The following is a 15,622-nucleotide window of genomic DNA, read 5'->3' on the forward strand; positions in this document are numbered from 1 at the left end:
ATATTTAGGTTAAAATGTTTCGTTTACTTGCACTGTTGTTAATTTACTGCTCTGTGTGCCTTTGAATTGCCCCCCGGGGACAAATAAAGTTTTTTGAATTGAATTGAAGTATGACTTAACAAGTCATTATTTTTGACACATTATTTGTTAAGTGCACACATTTTGTTTGGCAAAATATTTTACTGATGTATACTACATACTTAGCTTTTGAAATCCCCTTTATTGATGTTTGATTTCAATATCATTCCTACCTCTTCACGCTGTTGTTTTATTATACTTATATTGTTGTTCTTCTGATATATGATGAATTTTTAAAAAAATTGTTTAAGGTGAATTTACCCTCCAGAAATGTATCTTCTTTCAAATGACAAATGAAACATGCTTTCATTAGTATACAAACTACTTTTTTTTTTTTTTTAAGTTTTATCTGGATGAGAAGATTTTTGTAGAGAAGGTGTAAAATCATGCAAATGTATCCAGGTGCAGGCGTCAAATCTCACATTCTTACTTTACCCTTAGATTGCTGAAATTAAAACTTAACTCTGTAACTGAAATGAGAGGCTAGCTTTTTCGGTACTCAGATGTGTACCTTGGGATTTAAAAAAGAAAATCCAAGTAACCAGTCCAGTTTTACAGGAACAAGCACAACCACATGTTCATTTTTCTTGAAACGTATTTTTTAAGAGGCATTGGTGTTTCACAAAATTCATGTAATAAAACTTGTCTGCAGATACATTTAACATGTTCTCAATAAAAGCTGTATAAACAGTCTCATCATGTAAAATTAGAATGGCTATAACACCCGTCTCCAGAATTAGGACACCGTGTCTCCATTCCCATCATTTATATAAAAATAATCCATGGCATTAAAATATACAGGAAACTGTCTTAAAAATTGAGTTGTACATTTTGATGAATGTCCCTGGACAAGCAACACTTTTATTGATGTCCAATCATAACCGTCCTGTTGCTACACATCCTGAGGGATTCTGGGTCGTCCACCTGTACACTCACACTCCTCTTTGTGATGCTGAAAAGCAGATGATTTCTCGCTCTGAGCCCGTCCTTTGGTTAGACATGTGGGGCAGCATGCAGTGTGTCCAGCTTCTCTGCAGGCGACACAGGACAGAACCAGCTGACAGCAGAACTGGGTGGAACAGAGCTTGTACTGATCCCAGGGAGAGCCACAGTACCTGCAGTCTAAGCAGAGAAATGCAATTGTATTCATTATATTCATCAGTTTTTAGATAATGTTACAATTTCTATATGTCACTAAACATGTTGATGAGGCGCTTTGTGAACACACTAACCTGATATTACGTCATTGTTGGAGGAGATGGCATAGCGTTCGTCGAACACGAAAAGTTTCCCTCGATAGAAACCTTCTGGAAATTGCTCCAGATACTTGTGAATTCCACCTCTCAGCTGGTAAACCTCCTTACACACATCCTACAGACAGGGAAGTAAGACAAATGTACAATTAGCAAACTGATGAGGCATTTCTTTTTGACCATTTGCTCCAAGAAATACAGGTATGTCTGAAAAGGCAAGCAGCTACACAGCTCCCCCTTGTGGAGAATAAGCAGACTGCAAGAAGTAAGTGACAACATGACAGGCCAGTTCAATAAGCAGCTTAATAGAAAAAATAAAAAAAATCTTCAGTTCACCTCAAGGACATGTCAGCTTACTTTAGAACGGAGGTATGCAGAGCCCCGCTCACAGCGGATCCCTCCTGTGCAGTACATCAAGACTTTCTTGTCTCTGAACAGTTCTAGATTCTGGTCCACGTAGTCTGGGAAGTAGCTGAACTTACGGATGTCTGGGGCCAGACATTGTGTAAACTGTCCCTGCAGTCAAAAAGAATCATGTTGCAGAATGTTACATCACAATCCAATATTGCAATCTGGCTTTTGAACTGTTTTCCATCAACTCAAACTTAGTAAAAAGCAAATCTCAGTACTGGTGTTACTGTTGCAGACAAACTTTCTTACTGCAACCAGTTAAGCTGATGCAGATATAATACAAAGAGGCAGGTACATTATAGAAAATAAATAGTAAATATAGACCATAAAAGCCAATACGCAATGCATGGAGAATCTAAACAAGTCCTTACTTTTTGTGATATGCTCATATGTTCACTTACAATTTTACTCTCATAGAAGTTACGGCAGTCCAGTAGGACGGTGTCATTGCTCGAATCCTCTTTAGACAAAAGAGCGTCCACTTCTTTATGAAACTCCTCCGGCTCCAAATGTATTCCTGAGCAGCAAGAAAATACAACGACTAACCAAAAAGCCTTCACATACCCCAAAATCAGCTGACCTCAAAACAGAACATTTTATAGAAAATCTAATCAAAATAAACACATTGATAAAATGATAATAACACAATAGTATTAATGGTAATTGTGATGAGATATTTGTGTTGTCAGCATTGTGTTATTGTTGTTTTCATAAACTATACCTGCCAGCTTGTAGGAGATAACTTCAGGATCCATTCCCATTGGGACAATTTCCTTATAAACTCCCAGCCTCAGGTCTGTAAAACACTCTGCACCACCATCACTTGTCTGATCATACACACAAACACATATATACCTAAAAGAAGTTACATAAAACGTGCACTTGTCATATTAATTAATTATTATTATACGGTTATCTTGGGCTTTAAACTAAGGTTGGTATTGTGGAATTACAGAGACGCCGATTGACGTCATGAAGAAACACTATGCAATAAATATCTAAAAACAGAAGGTATTTTTTCTACTTATCTATCATCCAACTACTGTATTAAATATTAAAATTATTATTATTAAAAAATATATTTTTAATCGGAGCCTGACCTTAAAATCCTCCGTATCCATCTTAAAGAGTGGGTGTGAACACATAGCATTGATGTAGATGTCAGTGGCTACGTTGGTGCCCCCAACTGTTCCATTGATGCCTTCAGTCGCCACCCTCACCTGAAGAACATAATTATTTATGTAAAGGGAAAGGTCAAATGGATTAATAAGCCTTCCTCTAAAAAAATAATAGAATTATAGAAACACGTTTTTATGTCTTGTTCCCAAAATAAACATTCTGGTGTCTCTTAGTAGATAGCTTTTTATACCTTGCCATTTAAGTGAAGCTTCTCACACAAGGCTTTCTGCCACGCACAGATGACATGTGGATTGTCTACTTGGCAGTAGTGATAATAGAGGAGAACCTTTCCTGGACCCCTATAAAGGAAATTGCAATGACAGACATCAGCTGGATTTTACAACGTTTCACCGTACTAAAGATATGTGCAGGCAGATATAACTGAACTCAGACAAGATAATCAAAATGTGTTAGTACTTCTGAAGCTGCTCCTCAGAAATGTGTCCAGTTTCAGGGATCCATGCAGATATATCCGCTGGCTTGGCCTCACAGTTGTTCGGTTGCTGCTGTGATTCAGTCTCTTTTTCCAGCTGGCTCAACAAATGCTCATACGCGGCCCGTGCGAGCTGCTGTATTTCAGCATCATGAGTCCTGGCCACATGTTTGTGAATGGCAGAGTGTTCCTTAAAGGTCTCTTCACAGCAGCACCAAGACGTGCCTCCATCGTCCGGATTGAGATCCTGTTTGTTTGCCACAAAGGCAGCAAATGACTGTGGTAAAAAAAAATGTGCAAAGTCAAATAAAGACTATTTTTCCAAATGTGTTTAACAAGTAGCAACTGCAAGATTATGGTTCCTAGAACAACTACTAGCAACTTGCTGATCATATTTCTGTCTATAGGTTAGGCGTAGTTCAATGAAAAATGGATGTCCCTTGTGTTTTTTCTTTAATTTATTACATAGGAACTTAAGGGTTTGATTTAATTATCATAATCATTTTATAGTTGAAAATAGATTCTCCTGTAATCTCTTTAGGACAAAGTATGAAGTAGTAATAAAAGTACCATGCAATTTCTAAATATTTAATCAAGAAATGCCAAAAAAAAGCTTATAGCAGTTGATATACCGGCCCAGCTTATTTCATTGCTAGCTATATTTTGTCATATAAATGCAATAATGATTTGGATTTACATCTTAAAACTTGCTCCTGCAACAGTACCTCTACACAAATCTCAAATACAACCACAAGTTCATGTGTGTTCATTAAAGTTGCTGTCTGATTACTTTACATGTACTTTACGGACTACACTTTTGTCAATAGCTGATCTATTTTTTATTTTTTAAATCTATTTTTTAGTATCTATTTTTTTTGTAAACACTGTAAATTTCCCCATTGTGGGATAAATAAAGGATTATCTTATTTTATCTTATCTTATGCTGTAAAGATTAAAAACATATAACCACAGTCAGATGTTCAGATGTTCAGTGTTTCTGGTTGTCACTTACCTTCCTTCTACAGAAGCTGTAATATCTTCTTTGAGAAGCAGAAAGTTGTTTCTCTTGTTTTAGTCCATTAGATGCTGAATTGCTAAGTTCAAAGTCTACAAACTCAGAGCACGGGTTCTCATCCGATGCCATGCTTTTATCAGATTTTAAACACAGTATTTTCAACTTAACTAACTAGTTAGCTAGCACACAGGTAATGTTAAGTTTCTCTATCTTAAAGCGAACTTTCTATTAACTCTGGTGTCTGAACAGGAACGACTATCACCGTATAATATGATCAACATTTAATATAAACCTTCTCAATACATACATACTCTCACATACACAACAAACAACAAACGTGCAGAGAGGTGCAGGCAGTAAAGCACGGACAAAAGACGACGTTGCAACTTCCGGCTAACCCGCCACTGCCCCGGATGTGCCTCACTTGAATCAGACCGCTATTATTTTCCTGCACTAGCTAGAGGCTGAATCATCTAGAAGCGTGTGTTACCCAGTTATTATTTTTCTTTCATAATCATCTTCTTTCCCCCACCCCCCCAAAAAAACAACTCACATAGCGATTGAAACATGTCCAGGAGAAGGCACAGCGACGAGAACGACGGTGAGAAGACTTAACTTTTGTAGTTTCAGACGTTGTGGGCTAACGAGTGGAGGCTAGCGGTCGTTAGCGTGTTTGCGTTAATCTTTTTGCGTGATGCACAAACGCCTTGAATCTTTAATGGTTATTGGCGAGGCCGTGATTGTGTTTTACAATCTTCATATCGAAATGCAAACCCCACCAGTTATCCCTTGATAATTATATTCAAACTCGTGGCTTGTAATCGATAATAAAGAGTAAAACTGCCCCAAAGGTTAGAACATTTACCGTTAGCTGGTTAGCTGCTACTGTTAGTGCTCTTAGTCAATATGTGGGCGGCAACCAACTAATAAAATACTAATTCATTTAAATGTAATAAATAAGACAGTAAACGTAGCTTTAAAAAGTGTATTTGCTTGTTTTAATATCATGATCCACTAGCTTTAGTCTCATTTAAAATCGAATTATTTAAAGGTGCGCTATGTAGATTTGAAATTTGAAAGTTGGAGAAATTAAACAATTCTATGATATATTTTCTGAACTGAATACACAAACTTTACTCTCATAAATGGTACATTTCTCCACTTTTCAAATGTCTCTACCAAAACAACGGAGTGCACATTTAATTTTTCACGATGCAGATGTTACAATTCACTATATTGTGAAGCTATAATCAAGGCCATGCATCATGTGTTAAAACTTAAAGGACTGAGACTGTCCTTGTACAATTAAACTCCACATTCAACTTAAAATCAGAGTTAAAACCTCATATCTGGTGATTTATCAAAAAAAAAGTGGGATTTGTGTTTTTACCAGAGAACTTCCTCAAATCTGAATAATGAAAATAACATTTTGTGATATCAGTATAGAGTGTATCTTTGCATGTATTAAATAAAAAAACAAACAAGAATTTAAAACAGAATCCCAAACTGTAATATCGCAGTTGTATCAGTTTGGATCTGAAGAGATACTCTTTAACTATCTTTCAGTTCCCTCTCTGACTGTGTTGTTAATTTTTACCCTTCTAGGAGGTCAGGCCCACAAAAGAAGGAGAACATCGGAGCCGATTGAAATCGAAGACCGCTTAGAGTCACTGATATGTCGTGTTGGGGAGAAGGTAAACAGCTGTCATGGGCAATGTAGTTCTTTTCAATATAAATAACCTTGCATCAAATACATTTTGCAAACGTCTCACCTTCTCCGGGTCCGAGCAGAACTGGGTTTGTCAAATATTTAAACGTGTTATTCTCTTACAGAGTACATCATCTCTCGAGAGCAACTTGGAAGGCCTTGCAGGTGTGTTGGAGGCCGACCTTCCAAACTACAAAAACAAAATCCTGCGCATTTTATGTTCTGTGTAAGTTCAAACCAGTTCTCCTCCTTTAACTGTAATACTTGGTCTAAATTAAAAGTAGTTTTTTTCACTGAGTTGTGGGTTATTTTTTTGGACAGTGCCCGCCTCCTACCTGAGAAGCTGACCGTGTATACCACTTTAGTCGGCCTGTTGAATGCCAGGAACTACAACTTTGGGGGCGAGTTTGTGGAGGCCATGATCAGACAACTGAAGGAAACGTTAAAGAATAACTTGTACCATGAGGCTGTTTACTTGGTAAGCTGAATTCATTTATTCCATTTGATTTTATAAACACTTAATATGGTGACTTTTTTTTCTTGTAACATTATTTCTTTCTTTTGAAGGTGCGTTTTCTGTCGGACCTGGTCAACTGCCACGTGATTGCTGCTCCTTCAATGGTGGCCATGTTTGAAAACTTTGTCAGTGTTACACAAGAGGAGGATGTACCTCAGGTGGGTGGAGGAGGAGGAGTGATTTAGGCTCTAACTGTTTGACTTTTAGTGAGAATGTTTAGAGAAACATTTAATTTAATCGACTTTTCATTACTCACAAGGTCAAGTCAAATCTAATAAGATCATTAATATAACAAATCACCTGTCAGTTCAGTCTACAATAAATCATACCATAAGTAGATGAATATATGATTGTGTTAATAACCTAAAATGGTCTTGTTTGTGTTCTCAGGTCCGGTCAGACTGGTTTGTATATGTGGTTCTGTCCTGTCTGCCCTGGGTGGGCAAAGAACTTTATGAGAAGAAAGATGTGGAGATGGACCGACTTCTCAGCCAGATCGAAGGCTACCTCAAGTAAGACGTCAATAAAGAAGATGTTTTCTTCTTCTTTCTTCTTTATTAGTGTCAGGTTTTAGATTTCACTGTTATGTCTGATTTATTTTGTCTGCTTTAATAATCTCTTCAACCTTCGAATAGCCATTTCTACCCCTAATGTCTCACCTTTCTAAAATTCCTAGAAGCCGAGTAAAGACACACGTCCCCATGCTGCAGGTGTGGACAGCAGAGAAGCCCCACCCACAAGAGGAGGTGAGATACTTTCTCCCTTTATTTTTTAATAAGAACATTAAGTGTGCATCACTTTCCCAGGAAACTGTTGACATCACTTCAGTTTCTGGATATGCAGAACCTTGGTGTGTGTGTGTGTGTGTCTAAGTTTCTTTTCTCTCCCTTCCTGTCAAATCTCTCAGTACCTGGACTGCCTTTGGGCTCAGATTCAGAAGTTAAAGAAGGACCGCTGGCAGGAGCGCCACGTCCTGCGTCCATACATCGCCTTTGACAGCGTGCTTTGTGAGGCTCTGCAACACAACCTGCCCCCCTTCACCCCACCGGGCCACATGCCTGACGCCCAGTACCCAATGCCCCGGGTCGTCTTCCGCATGTTCGACTACACCGATGCCCCAGAGGTGAATTAAAAAATATATATTTCTATGAGAACCTTTCAGGAGTTCTCCTTCATGAAGAGTACGAAAACGTTTGTCCTCTTAATTCTCAGGGTCCTGTTATGCCTGGCAGCCATTCTGTGGAGAGATATGTCATAGAGGAAAACCTGCAATGTATCATCCAGACTCACTGGAGAGAGAGGAAAACATGGTGGGCAAAAAGCTTTATGAAGTTAAATTTGTTTGCATGTTGAACACGAATGATTGAACTTTTCTTTTTATCGCCTCTCAGTGCTGCACAGTTACTGAGCTATCCAGGGAAGAACAAGATTCCACTCAACTATCACATTGTGGAGGTATACAAGATTGAAAAAAAAAAAAAGTGAAATCCTGAGAAGTTCTGAAAAGCAAAAGGCTAGCTCTAAATGTTTCTGTGTCTCTGTTTTTCTCAGGTGATCTTTGGAGAACTTTTCCAGCTGCCCTGTCCGCCTCACATCGACGTCATGTACACCACACTGCTCATTGAACTCTGCAAACTGCAGCCAGGATCCCTGCCACAAGTTGTATCCTTGATTGTTTATATATCAACACACAGCCACATGTACCTGATGTCTCTACAGAACCTAAATTTAAATATATTCTCTGTGTCTTGTGAGTGTTCTTAAACCTCCCCCCATCCTTTCCGCTTATCGAACGACTCTGTATTTGTAGTCTAAACACAAGAACAGAAACAAATGTTAAAAAAAACATGCATGTGATCTGCATGGATTTAATATTGATAAAACAGAACGTTAACCAGCGTGCAGAGATGGTTACATTGCAAATTAAGACAAAAATATCAAACGGCACGCACATCTGAATCACTGAGTACTATGTGCAGGACAAAAAATCTATCCAATGACAGAAGGAAGACAAAGTCCGCACACCGGAAGCTTCTCAAATTAACATCTAATGGAAATGATCACCAGATCAGACTGAAGAAGTGAGGAGACACACCTCATGTGTCGTTGGAAGACATGTCAGAATAATGGTGGTGTTGCCACCCTTACTTGAAAACATAAACCAGCACTCATTTCTTAAAATGAATCAACACTTAAAGTGTACTCACACTAGGTCCAGTTGTCCCGTACCGTGCTTTGCGAAAAACACATGCATGGCTTCACCTTCACCGCGCTTTGTTTACAAGACAGACGGGAAAAAAACAACAAAAGGGGGACGCATGGCCGAGTCTGCAAATCATGTAACAACACAGAACATGACGGCTACTTTACTGACTTTGTGGCTTATTTTAAGTCATTTTAGTCAAGATACAGACAGAACACTCTGAGATTTCTCCATAATGAAGGCGGTCCTTGTTGTGAACCCGTACTCTAAGCACACCTCTTCCAAGCGTGCCAGGGCCAAGGAAGTGTACCGTGTTTGAGCACAGATCGGAGCACTCGCACTGGTCAAGCGAACTGGACTTTTGGGGTGAATCGTACTTAGGCACGGTACAGATCGCCTAGTGTGAGTGTGGCCATATTATCTCCATTTATTATTTTCCTCTTTCAGCATCATAGACAATTAGCTGTGATGTTGTTGATAACAATAACTGAAAAGCTGGAAGGCAAAGCATTAAAATAGATCAGATATGTTCTTCCATTCTGCCAGTAAACAGTATTTAACCCTGTAGATTTTATAATGATGGGTTTCAAAGTATTCAGACTTTGCCTTAACAGCTTCCTGTCAGTTGGCTCAAGCTACAGAGATGCTGTACATGAGACTGGACACCATGAACACCTCCTGCATCGACAGGTATTATAACCACACCTTTCTTTTACTGAATGAGCAGGATACTGAACTGATGTTCCTCTTGTCTGTGATTTTAACTTCCCATCTCTTTCCATTTCCAGACTTATCAACTGGTTTTCTCACCATCTGAGCAACTTCCAGTTTAGATGGAGCTGGGATGACTGGTGAGGGATTCTGTCATGGACTTTTTTTTTTTTACTGTAAAAACAAATCGACTGACATTATAATCACACGTCTTATCTCTGTAGGTCTGACTGTCTGGCCGTTGATCTGCAGAAGCCCAAACCCAAGTTTGTCAAAGAGGTTCTGGAGAAATGCATGAGGTACTTTGTGATTTATATACCTTTAAATACTTTCTTTATTTTTATGCTTTACTTTGAAACCCTCCCCTCATATTCATAAGACTTTAAGATGCTAATCTAAATGGAAATCAGGAAACAAGACAAGCTCTAAATGAAAATATGCTGTTTATAAAGTCTTTGTGAAGACGGTTTCCTGGTGGAATACACGCTTGTTAAATATTCTTTCTAATTTACCTAACATGCATTTGATTGGCTGTCAGAATCCTGCTTGGACATTAAAATCTGCTTTATTGTGGGTTTTATTGAGAACTTATCCCATGTATATATTTTTTTAGTATTTTCTATACTTAGTTGAGCGCTCATGCATTTCCATGTGAAGAAGTAAATTATTGGACATCTTGTTCCAAATGGTTGTCCCTGAATTTTGTATCTTTCATTCTTTAATGTTGACAAATTCTCCATGGACTAAAGCCCCGCCTGTTTGCTCCTCTCCCTGCAGACTTTCCTATCACCAGAGGATAGTGGACATCGTACCTCCAACCTTCTCCGCACTGATCCCAGCTGATCCCATCTTCGTCTACAAATACATGGATGAGAGCTCTGGTAAGCACATTTATGATGTTCATGCAGTTTTCTTACACAACAGTAACACTATCATTTATTGAATTTATTTGTAATTTTCATATAACTTCTACATGTTTTCTTGTGTGGAGAAAGTATTAATGCCAACCGAAACTAGCTGCTACTGCTTACACTGTGAATGGTGAAAGGCAACACAACATCTATCCATTCCTTATCTTTACCGCTGGGGGGGGCTGGAGCAGATCCCAGCTCTCATTAGGCGAGAGGCGGGGTCACACCCTGTACTGGTCACCAGTCAATCACAGGACTGACATACAGAGACAGACATCCAGTTACACTGACATTCACACCTACAGGCAGTTCAGAGTGCAACACAACATGTTGTCAGATGTTTTTAGTTTAGATAATTAGATATGAGTAGGACAAAGAAGTTACGGTTAACTTCTGCAGCCCTGTTTTCATCATGACTCCTGGTTCTTCATTCCGTCTTCTAAGACTGTAATATTATATAATTTCCCTCTTATGAAACACATTAACTGTCACAAGCTACCGAGCAATGTGCTGATCCCGTGTCAGCCTTGAACAGATTCAACTGGACTTTTCTGTAACCAGTGTAAGAGTTTAGAAAGGAACACTTGAACTTAACATCTCTCCTGCCTCACAGCTTCGTTACCCGGCTACCCGGTATCCATCACCGTTTCAAACGCCATCAAGAACCGAGCGTCCAACGAGGAGATCCTGACTATCCTGAAGGAGGTGCCCAACCCCAACCAAGAAGACGACGATGGTTTGACTCCTCTTTTCTTTTTGGCTTCAGGATGAAATGTTGTTTTTAGACTTAATTTCTCTGACTTTTCACAAATTCATGTGACAACACAAACAAGAACAAATACACATTTAACAAGGAAAGTCTGATTATTATCACCACTTAAAAATATACATTTGATATAAAGCATAAAGGACGAAGAAAGGATGATTGTCTCTTTTAAAACCGTCATAAAATAACATTTTGGATCATAAATAGGGATGTAGGCTTCTGTTCACAGTGGGTGGATTACACAAGTGAATGCCATTTAGATGTTGTTTCTCCACCTAAAGATCATTTCAGTCTGCTGGGTGTAAAACATCCTGTTCTTAAAGTGTTTTCTTATCCTCTATATTCCTCTCTGGTTGTCTCCTCTCAGACGAGGGTGAGACTTTCAACCCGCTGAAGATCGACGTGTTCCTGCAGACTCTGCTTCATCTGGCAGCTAAGTCCTTCAGCCACTCCTTCAGTGCCCTCGGCAAGTAAGTTCACCTGCCATGACAAGCACCACTTAAAAAAACAACAGCTATGAATGTAACTGTCTGACACAAATATCAATACTTTCTGGAATAAGACAAGGCAAATGTTAGGGATGTACTGATAGTGCACACAGTACTGATGTTTCCAATAGACATTTAGCAGATTGGACATTCTGATGTTTGTTTCATTACTACTTCTTAATTTACGTGTCTGTTTTTCAAATAATCTACAACATTTAAATAGTTTTTATTTGTCCCTCCTCTTGAATCTGTCTCAGAGACTGTGTAAGACTCCCACATTGTGACTTTTTTTCTTCTTCACATTTGACCGTGAAAACAAATCATTGTTTTTCCCACAGTTGACTTCTTCTGCTCTGGATAAACCTCTTCTCTGCTTCAGTAGTTATGTACACGAGCCTGCCAGCTTTAAACCAAACAGATAAACATAATGTGCATGCCACATTATTTGTCAATGGGGCGATGTCTGTCAACATGGCTGATATTGACCGATACCTGACGTTCCACTGATACATTGGAGCGTCTCTAGAAAATGTTCTTCATGATCAAGCAAACTGAAGAGATTCTAGAGAAACTATGTGAAATAATATTGAAGTAATAATTAATGTGACCTAATTAAATGAAGGCTGATGTGTTTTACTCTAGTTAAATATGTGAATAAACTTTAGACCTGGACAGTTTATTATTGAATAAATTCAGTCCCGCTGGCTTCAACTTGCATCTGCCTTCTCCAGGTTCCATGAAATCCTGAAGGTCCTGACAGACAGCGATGAGGGAAAACTCCACATCCTCAGAGTTGTTTATGAAGCCTGGAAGAATCACCCGCAGGTAGAATCAACAGACAGTTACAGTGCAGATGATTTTGTTCAAGAAGTTCATTTCAGTTGTTGTGATTTACATGAAGATATCTCAGAGTTCCAGTTAAACCTCAACGTGTGTCTTTTGCTGCTTTACAGATGATCGCTGTGCTGGTGGACAAAATGATCCGGACACAGATCGTGGACTGTGCTGCTGTCGCTAACTGGCTCTTCTCTCAGGACATGGCTCACGAGTTCACCAGGTGAGAGATGAGACATCAACACGTTGAAGAAGGGCAGACGCTCAACATGAAAACATTTCAGTTTGAAGCTTCTATCATGGACTTATTTTCCAGATGGTAAAAGATGAATTCTTCTCTTTTCCTTCTTCTGTTAATTTAAACTCTTATCCCTCTTCAGACTTTTTGTCTGGGAGATTCTCCACTCGACCATCCGCAAGATGAACAAACACGTGCAGAAGATCCAGGTGGAGCTGGAGGAGGCCAAAGACAAACTGGAGAAACAGCAACATAAAAAGGTAACTTTACCATACTTTATATAAACATCAGGGTCACATCAGTCAGTTTGTTTAAGTTAGAGGTTTAAATGTGTTTTGTGTGTTTGTTTTCCAGCAGAGGGACAGCGGTGATGACGAGGACATGGAAAAGAACAGCGAGGACGAGGAGGGGCAGCTGGAGGAGCAGATCGAGAGGCTACAGGAGAAGGTGGAGTCGGCTCAGAGCGAGCAGAAGAACCTCTTCCTCGTCATCTTTCAGGTACTGACGGCTCACGGGGCACTTAACTCTCTGACATTAACATTTTTCAAGTTTCCTGACCAGTTACCCAGAGCACTGAGAAAAATCCTGAATGTCAATATGTGGTGTCCCGCTCTTCTTCTGTGGTATTTTATTGGCACCTGACGCAGATTCAGGTCCATGAGTTATGATGATGACTTATAACTCTTATTACTGCAAGAATAGACAGCGGGTAGCAGCACAGAAATTAGATGTTTTTTTTTGTTGCTTGAGTTGGCTGGAACACGATGCAGCTGAAAATGTAGACTTCTGCTGAAAAGATGCCAAAATATGAGGACAAGTAAGATGAGCTTAGAAAAGATAAGGTAGTTCTGCTTGGGCCAGTGATCTGGGGAATTTCACCCCTGACTTGCATTTGTTTATGATAGAAACCAATCTTTCCATAAGAAGAAAATCACAGTAATTAATTAATTATTCAAATCGGATGGATTTTAACCCAAGCGGCAATCTCCTGTCTTCAAAAATGAAGCCAATGAGAAAGTGCAAAACCCTGCTGTTCATTAAGTGTCTGCTTGATGCTGGCTCCAGGAACACTTGAAGTCACATCAAACAACAGGCAAAAAAAAAAAAACAGACTGTTTTTACAGCATAAATAAACATGTTTACAGCCTGGAACAATAAACGACATAGGTCTGATTAGTTATTGTCTTGATGGGCACAGAGTGTATGGGATATCCATAGTTAGGGGCGTAGCTGACATGATTGACAGGTGGGCGCGATGTAACATTTCGTCAAAAGGCTTAAAACCTGCCTCAGCTCTCAGCCTGTCGTTAGGTTGACTGAAAGTTAGACTGAAACAGGATTTCCAACATGGCGGCTGCTGCTTATGAGCCTCCAGAGCCCCCTGAGCTCCATGCAGGAACAGATGGCTGACGTCACTCAGGCTTCAACCATTAATATTCACAGTTTATGTTTAAGAGCCCACATTCTGTTTTCTATGAATACTGTAAATAATTAAAAGAGGGATCACTCCGGGTGTTATCAAACCAACCATGACTTAATCATCTGTGAACATGTGAGATTCCCAAAATTAAAAATAAAAGCAAATAAGACAGATTTTGAAACGTATACAGACCTTTTTGAAAAGCTGCTGTTACAAACGAGTGCACCGCTTTAGAGTTTGTCTTCTCTCCTGCAGCGCTTCATCATGTTGCTGACGGAGCATCTGGTTCGCTGTGAGACGGGCAGCGTCGACGTCAGCACGCCCTGGTACAAGAACTGCATCGAGCGGCTGCAGCAGGTCTTCCTCATGGTAAAACATTCACTCACACACATACACACAGTGCAGTATCACAGTGTGTGTGTTCTCTCACTGATGTTGTGTATCTCCTCTTTCTGCAGCACCATGTGACCATCCAGCAGTACATGGGAACCCTGGAGAACCTGCTGTTCACCGCAGAGCTCGACCCCCACATCCTCGCCGTCTATCAGCAGTTCTGTGCCCTGCAGCTCTGAGACACACACACACATACACACACACACACACACACAATTGGATACAATGGAATGTGTACCTGTGCTCACACAGTACCTGTGCTAAACAAACACATTAGAAAGTTAGCAGCTCTTGCATCAAGAATCTCATTTCAGTTTTTTTTTATTTTTGACCTCTCTCTCGTCTTATCGGTGCCATCCAAAGTGTTTCTGTGCAACTACAACGGAGGACATTTTTCGAAGTAGGAATTTCAACAAGAGTCCGTTTTGAAATATACTCTGTAGTTATGTTTTGATTTTCTTTCAACCTGCTCGTGTTCTTATGAATGGGTCTTTTTAAAAACAGTGCTGACGATGACAGAAGAGGAAGTTTCAGGTTGTTACGGATTAACTCTGAATCAAGAGAGCGCTCTACTTTTTTATATTTGTTTTATGTGGAATTGGGAAAGAATTAAAACTCTACGGAGTCTTTATCCGCCTGCTCCCTGGTCTCGTGTCGTTTTTTTTCTTTATCTCAGCCGCTGGAAACAGATTAAACGTTACCTCTTAGCTTGATCTCATTCTGAAGGTGATTATCTCAGGAGTGAACACAAGTATCATCAGTAAAATGTACAGGGCGAGGTCACTCACCATGCATTGTGTACCCTGCCTCTTTATTAGATAGATTATAGATTGATGTACTTCATTGATCCTAAACTGAGATAGTGGTGTTACAGCAGCAGGTTATCAAAACAAATAAGAGTAAATAAACCCTAACAGATGTAAAAAATGAAGAACAGAAATATACTTACTGTATATCCAGAGTTTAGCTTAACATTACTACTAAGTCTCAATGACAAATTAAAATGAACAAATTAGACAATAGTGTATAACTGAACGTAAACATACACTGCTGGGGGGCAAGAC

At 39.4% G+C, this 15,622-nt stretch overlaps 2 protein-coding genes across 2 annotated transcripts; one reads left to right on the top strand and one right to left on the bottom strand.

Annotated features, from left to right (window-relative positions):
* Positions 1-655: 655 nt before the first annotated feature.
* LOC132982197 (thiosulfate sulfurtransferase/rhodanese-like domain-containing protein 2) lies at positions 656-4,738 on the bottom strand. Its single transcript, XM_061048548.1, has 9 exons — positions 4,367-4,738; positions 3,339-3,631; positions 3,112-3,220; positions 2,843-2,962; positions 2,464-2,569; positions 2,144-2,259; positions 1,689-1,847; positions 1,311-1,449; positions 656-1,200 (listed from the first exon to the last, which is right to left on the bottom strand). The coding sequence occupies exons 1-9, from the start codon at positions 4,496-4,498 to the stop codon at positions 971-973; spliced, it is 1,404 nt and encodes a 467-aa protein (XP_060904531.1). The 5' UTR covers positions 4,499-4,738; the 3' UTR covers positions 656-970.
* A 76-nt stretch (positions 4,739-4,814) lies between these two features.
* Positions 4,815-15,187, top strand: LOC132982195 (nuclear cap-binding protein subunit 1). The gene is made up of 23 exons (XM_061048545.1): positions 4,815-4,970; positions 5,975-6,063; positions 6,203-6,303; positions 6,399-6,555; positions 6,645-6,752; positions 6,985-7,106; positions 7,271-7,340; positions 7,502-7,717; positions 7,807-7,904; positions 7,986-8,049; positions 8,146-8,256; positions 9,423-9,487; positions 9,586-9,648; positions 9,733-9,807; positions 10,286-10,389; positions 11,033-11,155; positions 11,553-11,655; positions 12,405-12,498; positions 12,627-12,730; positions 12,888-13,005; positions 13,100-13,243; positions 14,421-14,534; positions 14,624-15,187. Exons 1-23 carry the CDS (start codon positions 4,937-4,939, stop codon positions 14,735-14,737), a joined length of 2,391 nt encoding a protein of 796 aa, XP_060904528.1. The 5' UTR covers positions 4,815-4,936; the 3' UTR covers positions 14,738-15,187.
* The last annotated feature ends 435 nt before the right edge of the window (positions 15,188-15,622 follow it).

The sequence above is a fragment of the Labrus mixtus genome, chromosome 10 (assembly GCF_963584025.1).
Source record: "Labrus mixtus chromosome 10, fLabMix1.1, whole genome shotgun sequence".
Classification (NCBI taxonomy): domain Eukaryota; kingdom Metazoa; phylum Chordata; class Actinopteri; order Labriformes; family Labridae; genus Labrus; species Labrus mixtus.